Source organism: Leuciscus leuciscus (assembly GCF_965113295.1).
Source record: "Leuciscus leuciscus genome assembly, chromosome: 18".
Taxonomy (NCBI): Eukaryota; Metazoa; Chordata; class Actinopteri; order Cypriniformes; family Leuciscidae; genus Leuciscus; species Leuciscus leuciscus.
In genome coordinates, this window is record NC_138742.1 from 11,377,518 (window position 1) to 11,393,995 (window position 16,478).

The following is a 16,478-nucleotide window of genomic DNA, read 5'->3' on the forward strand; positions in this document are numbered from 1 at the left end:
AACGAAATACTACTAACAAACTTATGAAGTGGTCAAAAATCGTCTCTGACCTATTGCCATTCAATACATTTCCACGCCCTTTATGACGTATTCAATTTTCTATATTTTAGTTCTTAATTAACAGATTGAATTAAACCAAGATATGACCAAATAATATTATGATGTTGTAACAAAAATATGGAACCAAATACATTTTCTTAAATTGCTACAACATTACCAGCCCCTAATAATTGTTTTACAATCATTTACAACAACAACATTATTTTAGAAGATGGTAAATATATTTGACTGATTTCTCTATATCCCTCTTTGTTTTGCATTTCAAGTATATAGCTAAATTTCTCTTTATGAGGATAATAAATGTGTTGGCTATCCGGATAATACGTTTGTTAATATTTTGGCTAACTAATAATGGACTTGTTATGTTGCAGAGGCTATTGACTTCACCATTTCCATGTGTCTTTCAAAACAGGTTCTTTGTATTTCCGTCCTCATTTGGCTTGATCTGGTGTCTGGCAGCGATTCCAAGATACTTCTCATTAATCGAGTCCAAGCTTTTTAAAGCCTTGGCTTCAGAGATACCGGAATAACAAAACCCCTGTCCTTCTTTTATCGATTACATCTGCCCAAATTTGAGTGGAGTCTCAGGCTGTGCCAGCCCATAATGTGTCTGCGTGCTTCCAGACAGATCCTGTCAATGTATCCCTGCTGAATGTCGCAGTGGGCCCAGCACTCCTCCTCTTGTTTTGTGGCGAGAGGCTGTTAATGAAGCCCCCTGTAGATCGAGCGCTTCCCCTCCTGAGCACCTCTGCAGGTTTAGCTGCCGGTCCTGGCCGAGTCCGGGGTGAAGCCCACCCCTGCTTGCCTTCCCACCAACACGGGCGCTGCCAGAGCTGCATATGCTCTTTGTCTGGGTTGCTAATGGCTCAGATGCAATTGTAAACACCCTGCACGGCGTGAGGTGATTGTTTTTTCTGGGTTACGCAGCGGTAGTGGCAAGTTCTGCCTTTTCGGGGTACAGCATGTGTCGGAAGAGCGGCTCTGATGTCTGTCCTAACGCGTTGCCGGCCAACAGTGAAAAGAATCAATCTAGCAGCTCCGCATCTGTCCTCCTGTGAAGATCATTTTGCGAGAGCTGTCAGCACTAGTAGCCGTACTGATGGATGCATCTTGCACGCTTCATGTTTGTGTCATTTACTCTTGAGGGACACACTCTGAGACTCTAATGTCAGTACAAACCTTTGATATGTTAATAATACTCATATGGTCTTGGACTCACTTAATAAGGCCGGGTTTTGCACCGTCAGGTTTCCCATCTCCGCTACATGACCTGCTCTCTAGAGTTAGATGTGTAAGTTATTGACAGAAGCACTGTCTTCAATTATATCCGTTCAGAGCGTGTGATGCACCGTGAATTACCATCAGGGTGATAATACTAATGCAGCGAGCGTACGCCGAGTGGGTGATGGATGTCAGTCTCGAGTGGTGCGCTGGCACAATGCTGACAGAACTCAACAGGGAGCGAGAGGCACACTGGTGGGCGATAGATGCCGGAGACAGTGATGAATTGTGGGAAGGAAATTTCATAAAGGATTGAATGAAGATTGCCCTGGACCTGTAAGGATTTTTGAGGTTATTGAAGTATTACTTTTGTGGCTGGTGTGCACCAGACACACGGCTGGTTTACAGCAGGTATAGTATTACAAGGACACCCTTTATTTATTATAAAAAAATTACATTTCAATTGATTTATTTATTTATATATACATAAATTTTGCATCTGAAATGGAAACTCCTACAAATATTTATGCAGTAAGGTCAGCCGTAAAAATAACTGTGTATACGAATAATTTTTTTTTTTTTTTTTGTGATTTAATTATTTATTGGAGAAAAGTACGAATATTATTTTTTTTAAATAGTAATAGTAAAAAATAGGGATTGAGTAAGGATGACGTGATTTGGGGCTTTTTAATTAACATTTTTACATAATTTTTTACATTTTTTACCCAAATCTTGAATATTCAGTTGCATTTTTGATGGGGCCCAAAACAATTGAATGAAATTTGTCTCTAAAGTTTGTTTTGATGGAACAGGCATAGCAAATGGCAGGCAACTAATACAAGGAAACCGTGTTCTAAAACCATAAGGTAAAGAAATACGTTTTGTATTAGCTATAAGCCAGAAGCTTAAGGTGATTGGTGCAGATCCATCCAGTCAAATAAAAATGAGCCACATTTGCCTCTCACTGTGCTGGCTGGATGTACAAAATGAGACCCAAAGACAGACAAGGCTCATTACCGGAATATTTTCATGACTTTCTCTTCGACATCGTCGCAGAAGGGTACTGTCAGAGCGGCTGGATTAAATGAGGCGAATTGAACCGCATGTGTTTCCTTTCACGTTTTTCTACAAAGTGAGGGCCCATTATTTCTTGCAGTGGTGTTTTGGGGTTCCTTTGCTAGAGCTCATCTACCTCCTCCTTTGGCTGTCCTGGAGGAGGGAAAGAAATCGGGACATGTCTCTATCATATAACCGTCTCATGATCTGTTAAGGGAATAGGAACATGGGGCATCAGTTGCGTCTGCAAAATTGGTTTTTCACAGGTCCGCAGTGGGCTTGCGGCTGAATGGAAGAATCTTGTTTATGATATGACTGGTACCAGACTGGGCCACCTGAGCCATCATGGTGTTTCCCCCCTTCTCCCCAAACCTGGCCAGCCGATCACGCTGAGCATACGCCTGCAGAGCAGCCAAGAGAGCAGTGGGGTGCATCCAAACCCACCATCTGTATATACACACGCATGCAACACACAAACACACACGCTAGAGATTTCCACAAATGCGGAGGGGTGGGCGATTGGCAGACAAAGAGCCATGGAAAGGGGTTTAAACCACAACACACAGTTTGTGCTGAAATCAAGTGTGGAATTTTGATGTCTTTTGTCTTCGGCTAACAAAAGAAGCCCTCATGCAGTCACACTATGACACTCTCTAATTTCACATAATCAAACCTGGATTATTATGCAGCCCCGGGTCAGAGCGACCCACTGTCTGGCTGCTTTCTTGAAATCAATAAGGCCCCTATCATCTCCCCTGCTGCTATACACCACTGCTTGAACATGTGTGTGTGTGTGTGTGTGTGTGAGGGAGACGGCCCTCAGCCTGTTGCTCTGAGCTTTGACAGCTGAATTATTCACTCCTCAGACAGTAGCTCAGCTTCTGCCTGCTGTCAGTTCGAACTGAATTATCAGTTTAGAGACCACCGTACTGCTGCTCTGGGATCTGGATTTAATACTAGCCACTATTGTGTTTTATTAAAACCTCTCCATCTTTGTTCTACACAATCAATGGGAATCACATCAATGAAATTACTGGTGACTACATTAGATAACGTGTTTGATTCCTAAAGTATTGTTCTGTGTCTGAATGTGGTGTTGCAGATGGAGGAGGGTAATCACATTTGTAGGTCTCATCAGTTAGCTTATCTGACAGTTGGGTTTTGACCAGGACCATGAGCGAATGCCCCCTACATAGAGAAAGTTCAAGACCTGTTTCTGCCTGGCACATTGTAGAGGAGGTGTCAGGGGCTAATTGACAGGCTGACGGACAGACAGGTTACAGGGCTTTACCGGCGTCTCCCAGAGGGGGCTCCAGGCCCTCCCGACAGCTGCGCCCGGGCGCTGCGCTCCACGAAGAGGCAAACGTAGGCCGCCTGTGCACCTTCCTCTCATTAGTGTCACAGTATGTGGATACTACTGTTGTCAGGTGAGCTGGTGTGGATCACTATTTTGTCAGCTCTGACAGAGATTTTGTACATATGCCTGTGCGAGTCATGGTGGAATAATGTGGCAAACACACACACACATGCGGCCCCTCTCCTCACCAACCCCGGTGAGAGGATTTCAGTCATACATTATTGATGTACTCACTCTCTATCGACTGGCTGCAGTTTCCAGCTCCGTATCTCAGGTCCAGTCTACCTCTCTATTATTCCACTCCTCCTTTGTCTGTCTCGCTAACCCTTTTACAGCCCGCATGCATTTCCCGTAAACTCTACCCCAGTTCACTGAAAGTGCATACATTTTTTGTGTGCTATCTGAATTTTTACAACTGCTGTTAACAAAATATGAAATGCATCAAATGGGATAATTCAAACCAAAATGAAATTGCCATAATTTGCTCATTCTTATGTTGTAAAAACCTGTGACTTTCTTCTCTGGGATGAAAAGATGTTTGAAAAGTGTCTTCTTTTTTTCATACAATGAAAGTGTTGTTTTTGAGCCCAATGACTTTCACTGCGTAAACAAAAACTTTTTGTATTTGTGACAGAAGTCATACAGGTTTTCAACAGCATAAGGGTGGATAAATTATGACTGAATGTTATTTTTTTGGATGAACTTTCCCTTTAATAAAAGTGTTTTGTCTTTTATAAATTGTTTTGTGTAAATTGCAAGTTGTGACTGAAGTAAGCTAAATGCTAACCAGCTAAACCTTTAGCATTTTTACACTCTGTGACGCGCTGTCGACTTTCCGATGTGCATTTACAGTAGGAACACGTCCCTCACAGAAGTTGTGTCTGTACGTTGAATGAGATTTAACATGGTAGAGGCTTGCAGAAGCTTTTTATAGCAGTCTTGCATAGCCCCATGGTGCTAAAGCGTCGAGATGCTTCAGTCGAGCTAAATCTACACGTTCAGGCCAAATCCGTTACACAAATAGCTCTGATGGGAAAGAAACGGTTCGCTGAGGAGGCTCAAAGCTCTGTTCAAACACGGAGGTTAAGAGCCTTCACATTTCATCTAAAACACAATCAGAGAGGATGCATCCCTCAGAAATAACCATTGATTTTTGGCTAACAACTCTCTAATGCTTTTTGAAATCCGCTGTGTTCCGGAAATAGTCTAAAGCTAAGCTAATACTAATACTGTTGCATTGTAATATTGTTAGCTAGCTAGCTGTGAGGTTATCTCATTTTGATTTATGTGTATTATTCTGTCGGACAGTAAAAAGTCCATATGACATTTAAGTTCGGAGTGGAGAGGGATTTCAAAGGTCACCCCATGAGCACACATGCTGCGCTTTTGCCTTTAATATAGTTCCTAATCAGTTGTGCTATTCTGCTGTGTCTATATTTTAACCGTAAAACATGTTTCTTACATTTTCTGATGAAAATGTTAGTGCCTGTCCACGCAGAACTCGCAGTCATGATGCTAGATTGCTTTGGCTGCTTGTTAGGGCTTTGCTATGCTAATCTGAAGGATTCTTAGCATGCTGCTAAGGGCATTTTGAGTGATTGCTAGGTGGTAGAGCACTATAGAGTGCAACAGTCAGGTTCTAAAAGTAAAAATCCCATTCATTGTCTCCATAGAAGGCTTGATTTTAAACGATAACTTCTAAATCTTTAAAGACAGACCCACTGTGAGGTTGATAATTGATGGTATATAATATTGTTGAAGCTATCAGCCTGCATTAGTTTCACTTTTTTTATTATTTTTTTATCATGTTCAACAGCAGAATTCCTGATGAAAAAATACATAACCCATGATTATGCAAAAAAATCTCCACTAATCATGAGAATTGCGTCAAGCAAATCACGGCAAAAAATACATAAATCAGTTCTTGATGAGTGCCTAAAATATAAATATATTTGTCTTTAAACATGATTAGCTTTATATTTCTCAATTGTTTTTAATTAGATTGTCACTCGCAGTGCTTCATGGTATTGTAATTATTTACCATCAAGTACACAGTCTTGAACCTGTCTTTTTGTATGATTTTCAATTAACTCTAATGTTGTGATTTACCTTTTATCTGGTTGGTTTAGTTCATGGCTTCTAACACTTAAAGGCTTTAAAATCCATTTGGGAACCTAGATATGACTTAGATTCCTCTATTAACAAAGTTAGCTGGTATATTAGCTTAGCTAGTAGAGTATACTGCTAGCAATGTGATCATTATGGGTTCAGTTCTCAAGTCTTTTCTCAAAATTCTTTCAGTTTTATTGTGTGCCAGGTTAAAATTGTAAGTCCAATCACTTAGAAAAGTAATAGTAGCCTACACATCTCTTTGATAAACTATAGGCTACAGGTTAAGGTACAGTATCATTCTCATTCATCAACACTAAAAATGAGCAATGGTACTAGTGATGCTTGCTTGCTAGCCATTGTCTTCGTGTACTTTGATGAACTTATCTACTCTCTCTCACTCGCTCACTCTATCATGCCATCTTTCTCCTACAGAACGTTGGAGTCTTGCTGAGAGGCCTCTTCACGCAATCAAGAATGCTTTGATTGAGTTTTCAACCCACACACACACACACACACACACATGCGTTTGTGAGTGTTAGTGAGAAGTCAGTGAAAAGGGCTGAAAGAGTTGTGCAAACAAAGCAATTGTGCATGTGTGTGTGTAGTAACTTACACTTCACATGTGTGAATGTTTTATTGCGCTGCAGTTCGAGTGGGTTTGCTGAATATATAATATGGCTTTCTGAAAGCAACTGCCGTTGGGACGAAGTGAGTGTCTGGCAGGTTTGGCTGGTTAGCATGACCCTGTTAGCCCCCATGTATTCAATGTGGCTGCAAAAACCATCTTTCTTCATTGATTTGTGTGTTTATCTGTGCAGATGTGTGTGTTGGTTGGTATCTCTGCTGGGATTAGAGGGGTCAGATTAGGCCGCTCGACTCCACAGAGACATTGCGCAGGACGGGATAAGAGTCAGTCAATTGGTGCCCTCAGCTTAGCCAAGCATGAATTTATCACCAGAGAATTTGTGCTTAAAACTGAGGTGTGTGTTTGACTTGACTTTGTGTAAATTGACTGTCTAAATGTAAAAAGAACCCAAATTTGAGTTAATAGCTTTGTTGGTTAGCTTTTACATTTGCTACAGTATATACTATAGTGCACCGCTAAACGTTGATAAAATTAATATAATTCTCTTTTAGCATATGTAAGACTTTTTTATTTTTTTGAAAGAAGTCTCTTATGGTCCAAAATACAGTACAAAAACTGCTCAAGAAACATTTATCATCAATGTTGAAAACAGTGCTACTATTATTACTATATTATTATTAATATGTTTGCAGAATTATTATTTTTTCCAGGAATCTTTGATGAATAGAAAGTTCAAAAGAGCAGCATTTATTTGCAGTAGAAATATTTTTAATTGTCTTTACTCTCACTTTTGATCAATTTAATGCATCTTTATAATTCATTAAAAAAAAATGTTCTGCCCGCAGAATTGTGTTTTTTAAAATAAACATTTACACATTCCAAGTCCTCTAATAATACAGAGCAAAAACATTGATGATGTTATCCTGCTCCACAGAATTTTGTCAAATCAGATATGATATGTCTCGCTCAAAAATCCTGTCTCAAAAATAAAACGGTGTGGAAGCTTTTCATGGTCTTTAATTAATTATGAAAGTGTTTATGTTAATTTCCTGTGCGTATTTAAGGAATATGTATGATTTATTCGCGTAGGTGGATAATGAATCACACATACACACATGAACATACTGGTTTTCTCTGATTTTCCATGAGCGCCGATGGATTTATGTGTCAGTGAGATTATTTCACTGTGTGTGTGCGTCAGAGGGGACATGATCGATGGATCTCATTGCTGTGGGTGCAGTGCTCAGTATCTCACATTAAAAATGAATGTGTGAGTGTGTGTATGTGTGTAGGTGGCAGCGTGTCCCAGAGGTACCAGCTGTTTACGGCTCACTCCAGGAGAGGGGTAGGGGGTCAATGCCTGGACTGGTCTCTATGGCAACCGAGATGTGGATTTCATGAACCTTTTGAGTGTGCATGTGTTTGTACGGGAACATCTGGATACAGTATTTGTACATGAGAGACTTCTGGTTTTCTGTAGTTTCAGCTCAGATGGAAAGCCCACCCTTCATGGACCTTCTGTTCTGTCCTGCACACAAAATTATGAGCTTTCATACAAAAAAAAAAAAAAAAGGAGTCAGTGTGTGTAGGTTTTAATCAGTCTGTGTTTATTTTGATATTTAGTTCCAAAGCTGCAGGAATGAGGCTTTTGTATTGAGAGATATTCAAGAGTTTCATTTTAGTCATTAGATGTCTACAGTTTAAAAGTTTGGGGTTGGTAAGATGTTTTTATGTTATCTTATGCTCACCAAGGCTACATTTGTCTAATGAAAAATACAGTCAAATATATTTCCATTATATTTATCTTTTCAGACGTGCCCCGACAGCAATAAACACTCTCTCTTTTGTATATAAGTTGCAAGACATTTTTGATCTGTCTTTAATCCAAAATCCACTGGAACTTATAACATCATGCCCAAAAAAAAAGGTCACTATGCATATTGTTCAGACTATTTTTCCTGCCTATCAGCAGTTCTTGGCCAGAACAAGCTGTAATGTTGATCAGACTGTTCTGTATGCTGATAATCAAGTCTAGCTACACAAGAACAGGATTTCCTTTACCCTCAGTTTACCCTCATATACTTTCCGTCTGCTTCTAACCCCTCTCTGCATTCTTCTCTCCATGTTTCTACTCTTAATCATTTACCTCAGACCCTTCATCTCTCTTTCATTCTATATCACTCTCTCCATTCGTCAGACAGGTGCATGTGACAGCGAGGGTGTTCTGAGGACTATGGAAAAGAGAACTAATGAACTAATAGCTCATACTGTAGATCCCAAGCAGAGGTCTAAGATCAGCCGTTGGGTTGTAATCATAACGTCTGGGGTCTGGATTACAGCAGCTGAGGTTCTTTAGAGGTTACAAGCTTGACTTGGAAGAGTGTTGCTTTTGAATAAGACGAGAATTCGGTGCCAACTGTCTTCTTTTCTTCTAAATGTCTTGTCTCCAGGCGATTCTTGGCCAGCTTCAGAGCGAGTGGAAAATATCGTATTCAAGCCAGATATAGATTAGCAGATAGCATCCTGGAAGCATTTTAAGCTGTGGAAGAATTACCGAGCTCAAGAGGAAATTAGGAGTTGGCGCGGACCCTGTCCTACCATGAGTTTGGGCTGAACCCAGAATTCCTCACTAATCTAACTACAGTTGTCTTTTAAGCCAATTGGCTGTTATTAATACTCTAAGTTCACAAGTGCAAGTGGAGATTAATGGCGTTTGTGGTGCATTCGAATGTTTTTTCGAGGATTTTGTTTTAAGGTTGTGAGACCACTTCTTTGAAAGTTGTATTTATTTTTTAGAATGTTCTCATCATTTGGCATCATATTTTGGATTGCATGTGCCACTTTGGAAGTAAAATAGCCAATATACACTGTAAACCCTAATAAGTGGAGACTACTCAAATAATTTGAGGAAAGTGGTTGCGTAAGTTTATTTGAGTAATGGGAAAATTTAAACTCAATTCATTGAGTTGACCTAACGTGGTCTTCTCATTGAATTAACTTAAATGTTTAAGTAAAGATAACTTAAAGGTGCTCTAAGTGATGCCGGGAATGTTGACATTCGAATTGTTGTCAAACAAAATGGAGGCTAGCTAGACCCTCCCTCCTCCTCATCCCGTCTCCTCCCTCCTCCCCTCCCTTCCGGCATAAAGGAAAGTCAAAGTAATCACTAAAAACAAAGTTAAGTTTTACTGATACTTCATTCAATGTGTAATGTCACCAAGTTAGATAAATGCTTTTATATATTGCAGAACAGAATGCAGAAAAAGAGAAACATTGTCTTAAAATCGTTTTGCCACCTGAGGTTATAACTATAACATTAGCTCCCATACAAGGACGCAATAATAGCAAGATAACGTTAGCTTCACGTTTCCCAGTGAGCATAAACAACGGCGGCGGCGTAAACAAATTTAGTCAAAGTTGGCAATAGCCTATAAATCGCCACCTTTCGAGGGTTTTTCCGATGTAAATTCGGGACTTCACGCGTTCCTCATCCTTGTCCCTCTTCTTTGCAATTTGTTCATCGGAACGTCGTCTCTTTAGTCGTGTGTTGGCCATAATTCAAACTTTCCTCTTCATGCTTCTCTCTCCTTCACCCCCCCTTTCTTGTGCACGCGCACTAACCCCCAAACCACACCCCTCAAATACTTCTTGTCGGTGATTGGCTGGAGCACTGTTTGTTGTGTTTCGTGGTGCGGGTGAGCCCAGTTTGTTTTTGTTGCCGTTTGTGGAGCCTGTGGTGTCTACAGAGACCGCGTTTTTTTACAGTGTGTTCAGGGGACAGGCAGCTAGCAGATAGTGAGGAGATGTTTGCTGTATGTGACAAAAAATGTTTTGGCCTAAAAAACGTGTGACATTACTTAGAGCACCTTTAAGGCAAATGGATTAAACTCAAACTTGCCAGTTTATATCATAATAAATCATTAAACAAAGTTTTGTTTTTCACATCAGCAGCTTTATTAGGGTTACATTACATATCTTAACTTCTATAATGCATACTGTCTGAACATCGTATATTAACATTTAATCAGTAAAAAATACAATTACAACATGTGCAGATACAAACATCAGTTAAATGCTGTATAAACTCATCGTATTTTCTCATTATATATATAATTATTTTCATAATCTTTTGCAATTTTAAGTTTGTACATGTATATATATATATACTGTATAAGATAAGATATGGCAGCATTAGTGACCGCTGGGCATATATTTCTATGCAGAAACTGTGTACAAATGTTTGCAAATATTTACATTGAGGCATTTTGCCAACAGGTCAATTGCAAGTAAACACCCAGAAACTGAAGCATAAATCGAACACCACCACATGTTAGAGGTCAACTTGCACGCCTTTTAGTCATCCAAAAAAATAATCAGAGGAAGAAAAGGCAACTTGAATAGTTAATGTCGATAAGTACCTTTAATAGAATGATCTTTATGTTGCTTGATAGCTGTAAACAGCCAATTTGCTAAAAGACTATTTAACACCACAGTAAAATAGTTATTAATATTAATAAATGTAATAATTTTTTGAACATTGCTGCCTTTTATCAGTTTGCTGTTGCCACTGCTTGCATCATGCCTAGTACCAACATCCCTTTACTGTGGTGAATTCACTGTAACGTATGATCTTGCTTACTGCTTTATATTTTGTTCTATTGCAAACTAATCAAAGTGAAAATCTATCCAAATGAAAACCACGTTTTTATGTTCTGTGGTTAAACTCGAGTTTTAATGAGAAAACATTCACACACAATCACGAGCTCCTCTCAGTGGGAGAACAGGCTTCATTGTGCTTCCCGCTGTGTTGACTGACTAAAGCATGTGCTGGTCAACAGCTGCTCCAGTTGCCTGCCCGCAACCCCCATAACACCTTTATCCCTCTCACTCTTTCTGTCTGAAAGTCTCGCTGTCTCCATCTTCTTCTTTGACATGGTCCTGCCAAGTGTGCAGACGAGGACGCGCACCTGCGGCAGCTGTGTCACCCTGCAGTTCAGCTGTCCCCTCTCTGATCCCTCCGTTAGCATTCGACACCGCTGCAGATCTTCCTTACGTGGTTAGCATCACTAGTACTATTGTTCATACTAGGGTTACAGGGATAGTTCACTCACAAAATGAGCATCCTGTCATAATTTACTCATGTTGTTCCAAACATGTTGTTCTTTTTCTGTGGAACACAAAAGAATATATTTTGAAAAAGGTCCATTTCTCTCTTTTTTAAACTTTTTTTTTGTAGTCTATACAATGAAATTCAATGTGGTCCAATGTTGTTTTGATTACTTTTTTAAATTGGGGCTGGTATTCTTGTCATTCTAGTCTGTTTGTGCTACAGACAAGTATTTTATGCTCACCATTGCTGCATTTATTTGATCAAAAATACAGCAAAAAAAAAAAAAAAAAAATCTATTCTAAATAAATGCTCATTTTTTATTCACAATGAATTCTGACAAAAAGTATCACAGGTTATTAAAAAAATAAAATACTGCACAACTGTTTCCAATATTGATAATAAATCAGCATATCAGAATGATCTAAAGTATATTAAAATAGAAAACCATTATTTTAAATTTTAATAATATTTTATTTCACAATATTACTGTTTTTTGGTTTTGTTTTTAAAGCAATCAGACCTAGATTTTTGTCTGACTACTGATACAAATGGTGAAAAAAAAAACCCATAGACTTACATTGAAGGAGGAACCCAAGACATATCCAGAGGCCAGAATATCAGAGACTTTGTGGTGGGCTCTTTTAAATACTTAAAAATACCCCAAATGCCCTAGCAACCACCTAGAGCACCTTAGCAACTGCATAGTAATGCCCTGGCAGCTATTCAAAACACTATCGCATTGTGGAGGGTTTGTACTTCTGACATTTTCTTCATAGAATAGGCATTTGGTGACCACTGGAATCAAGCCAGCATAATCTGGTATCTGTGAGTGTAATGTTGTTGGATTGTTGGTCTAGCTCTAAGTCAGTGTTGTGTAACATTGAGACTTATTGCCCATGTTGAACCAGCGTTGTATGGCCGTTGTTGCTTTGTGAGCGGAGCCCCTGGTGGGCTTGTTTGTCATCAGGCTGGGCGGCAGCGCTGATGTGCTGGACTCATTACTTTTGACCACCTGTTTGTCCTGGGGCAACGAGTGAGTGAAAAATAAAGAGAAATGAGGGAGGGGGAGCTGGGTGAAAATGAAAAAGGGAACAGGACGGATCCTTGTGGGACACCTCTCGGTTTTTGCCATGAAGTCACACCGTATGTATAAACACAACTGTGCATGTGTGTGTGCGATCGCAGCCATGTGTCGGTGGAAACAACGCTGGTAGCGGGAGGTTGAATGAGTGTCTTTGTTGTGGAGCTGTGTGTCGCAGGGACAGGTGGATGGCCACCCCCTTCAGACCCCGCCGCTCACACATTAATGACATTTAACACGGCCATACAGCGCACACACACACACGCAGCGGGAACCCTGCGTGTTTCTCCACCCCTCTCACTAAACACACACTGTGTGCCCACTCATCCATCTTAAAACTGTCTCTCACTTCATCCTACCCTTTGACCCCATCACGAATGTCAGAATAAAGAAAACACAATGACTAACCGTCAAAAAGCTTGATGCTCTGCCCAAATTCTGAACAGTAACCGGCACAGTCTTATTCGTCAAACAAATTTTGTTCTTGTATTACATTTGTCTTAATAAAATGTAAAATAAAATGAGGCTTTGGTTTGGTTATTCCTCTGCACCACACCTGACCACATAAAACCATCCATTCATTTCTGTCAGATATGTTGCTAAGCAAAATGGAAAGAAAAAATGCTGTTCGTCCCAATATCCTCAATGATTTCACACTCTCCTGTCCTGTTTGTGTGTGTTAATAGGATGCAGGTGCACCCTAAAAAAAAAATCCCCTCAGTGACAAGGGAGGACATCACAGACTCCAGCGCTGGCAATGAAAGCAAATCCCTGAAAATACATCAATAGATAAAAGAGATATTACAGGCACAGGCACAAATCACAGAGCTGTGGCCCGGTCATCACAGCGACGCTATCCCAGCATGCCAAGTGGGCAGCAGAAGGCTGTGTGAGTGGAGTGGAGAGGGGCATTGTGGGTCAGCAGGCAAAGCAAAGCAAAGCTCGAGTCTGTTGTAGTGGGCATGTGTGAGTGTGTATCATCTCTGAGGTATTACGGGTGTGTTTGATCGTCTAGGTGTGTGTATGAGAGCAAATGTTTGCCAAAGACACGCAGCTTGTTGGGTTTTGAGGAGTGAAACGTTTGTTTTTTAATGGTCTATGAATTGAGTCTCACTCTGGAGGCAAACTTGACACGATCACTTTTATTTGTGCGTACAGTATTTGTGTCTTCATTTGTGAAACAATTTATAATTGAACTGAATATTTATTTTTAATGTTTCAAAGAATGTTTTTTATATTTTAATGTATTATTTTATATATTATAATTATTATTATTATTATTTTAAACATTTAAAACAATTCATAATAATAATTTAAAAAAAAAATCTTTTTTTCTTTTTTTTTTCTTTTCTTTTTTTTTTGTCGTATTAGTATATTATTATTATTGTACAAGTGCAGAAATATTTCTGTTATGGTTAGCATTTTGGTATGTGTCACCATTCAGTTCAGTTTAGTATCGTTTCCATGGACTTTCAGTTCGTTTTCATACTTTGTTCAGATTTCCCGCCACTGGTTAGTTTCTATGGTTACTGTCATTAGTTAGTTTGGTTCAGCTGTGTCTAGTTTATCACCTTGTTATCTTTAGTATATATGTCATGTTCTATCCTGAGTTCGCTGTCCCGTGACCGTTATGCCTACTTCTGTGTATATTTGCCCTTGCCTGTTTGGATCACTACTTGTTGGATTATATTAAGTAAACTTTGTGTTGGAATCTTCATCTTCTTTACACTTCTTGACTGGACACACCCGTAACAGTATGGGTATGAGTTAGTCTATAGTAATTATAATTAGTTCTATTTCAAGACAGAAGTCTATAAATATCCTCATTTAGATAGTAACTGTAAATACATTTGTGTTGTGAAATGTATCAATTACAAGCAGTTTACACAGTGTTACACTGAACATTATGTATATAGATCTTAAAGTACATATTTCCTCGTGTGTGTGTGTGTGTGTGTGTGTGTGTGTGTGTGTGTGTGTGTGTGTGTGTGTGTGTGTGTGTGTGTGTGTGTGTGTGTGTGTGTGTGTGTGTGTGTGTGTGTGTGTGTGTGTGTGTGTGTGTGTGTGTGTGTGTGTGTGTGTGTGTGTGTGTGTGTGTGTGTTCTTGTTTAACTTATATTGAGAGGCCAAATGCCCCCACAAAGATAGTAAAATGAGAAAATGTTGATCAAATTTCAAGGAAAACAGCTTATAAATCATACCAAGTGATGTTTTTTGAAAAATGCAGAAAGTTTTCTGTGATGGGTAAGTTTAGGATAGGGTTAGTGTAAGGGAGTAGAATATACAGTTTGTACAGTATAAAAACCATTATGTCTATGGAAAGTCTACGTAAAGATATAAAAAAACTAATCTGTGTGTTCGTGTTCATATACCTAGTTGAACAGATGCACTGGGCGACACAGAAGAGCAGTGTGTCGATGTTATTCCTCTTAGTGGCAGTAGCACAGCTGTTTGTGTCCTGTTTCCTCTGTTCTGTCCGTTTCTGTTAGCATAAACACACACACACACACACACACACAGTACAGGTTTTACCAACGAACGCAATCGTGTTTGTCTTTGGCTTGTGCATTTCAAAGGAAACGCATGGATAGATTAACACCCAGACGTTCTTGTCCACATACACAACTGTTACCAACATGAAAACTGGCCATTTGGTTTTCATAGACATCACAAATGCGATCTCACTTTCATCTCGCAGGGAGATGAAATGGAGATCAAATAGAAACCCTGAGGCAGTAATGAACTAATATCTCAATTTTAAGTCTTCTGCTTCTTGGAAGAAATAGACCTCGTGGTTTAAATGTTCTCACATTTGCCATGATAGCAAAATTTGCAATCAAACATTGTTGATCTCTTTAAGAACTGGAATATTTCTCATTTTCTTCCAGGATCGTATTATCTGGGCAACATAATTTAACTTGCCTATTTTTATTGCTCCTAAAGACTTATAGAAGAAACATCTGAGAGATGTTAATACATAATTGTGTAACTAAGACCTCTAGTGCGTCTTCTGAGGTATGAACATCTGAGCAACCAAATGTTCCTCTGGGAGTAAACGTTAATCTGTATTCTTCTCTTTCCTGCCTCACTTTTCTCTCCTCTTCCATGTCCATCATAGTCTCAAAATAAAATGGGTTGAGAATCGATGACTTCAAATGTTACTTCAATATCATATATCCATCGAATAGACTGATAGAGCTTGAAATGAATGAATATGCTCCATTTGTTCTTTCTTTCAAAACCTTATTTTCTTTGTTGTTTAGGTCACACGGGTGCCGATCGAGTCGTGTGAGCAGTACGGCACATGTGGAGAGTGTCTGAGCTCAGGAGATCCTCACTGTGGCTGGTGTGTGCTGCATAACATGTAAGTTCCCCTTTTTATATTGACACACAGTTAGTGGTAAAGCAATGCTTTTTGCGTATTTGAAGACTAAAATCTCCATAACTCCTGAAATATATAATGAAAAGTCTAAGAAAGATCACAGGGATCATTCTCAAATGGCACAGAGGTTGTTTGCCCTCTGGTGGTGGACTAGCGCAACTGCATCCAGATGTGTATATCTCTCAATGCTGAATCCTCAGATGCTTTCGTGCTTTAAAATATTGTATTGAATGTTGCAGCACAGCACAGAGTTTGTCATCTTTTAGTGGTTTTGTGCTGTTGTGTAAACCCTCCACTGCCATCATTACTGTAATGGCGGGCGTACCTCCCTTGGGAAAGTGCACTTAAAGTAATTTACATGACTCCCGACAGGACAGGGACAAATAATTGGCGAAGCGAGCGGTATTTGTGCCTCTCCGTTCAGCATGGGGCTGTTTTTTTTTCCATCGCAGCGTGCCGTCAGCACGGCGGGATTACATTCCTCCATCAGTCCTCTGGGGCTTTCTGCTGCAT

The 16,478-nt window shown here is 39.6% G+C and overlaps 1 protein-coding gene across 1 annotated transcript in view; it reads left to right on the forward strand.

Moving 5' to 3' along the window:
* Nucleotides 1-16,478, forward strand: part of plxna2 (plexin A2) — a 204,843-nt gene that overhangs the window by 99,071 nt on the left and 89,294 nt on the right. The window contains exon 5 of the mRNA XM_082146376.1: nt 15,847-15,947. Within this exon, the coding sequence (XP_082002502.1) occupies nt 15,847-15,947 (101 nt within the window). The remainder of the gene's footprint in view (nt 1-15,846; nt 15,948-16,478) is intronic.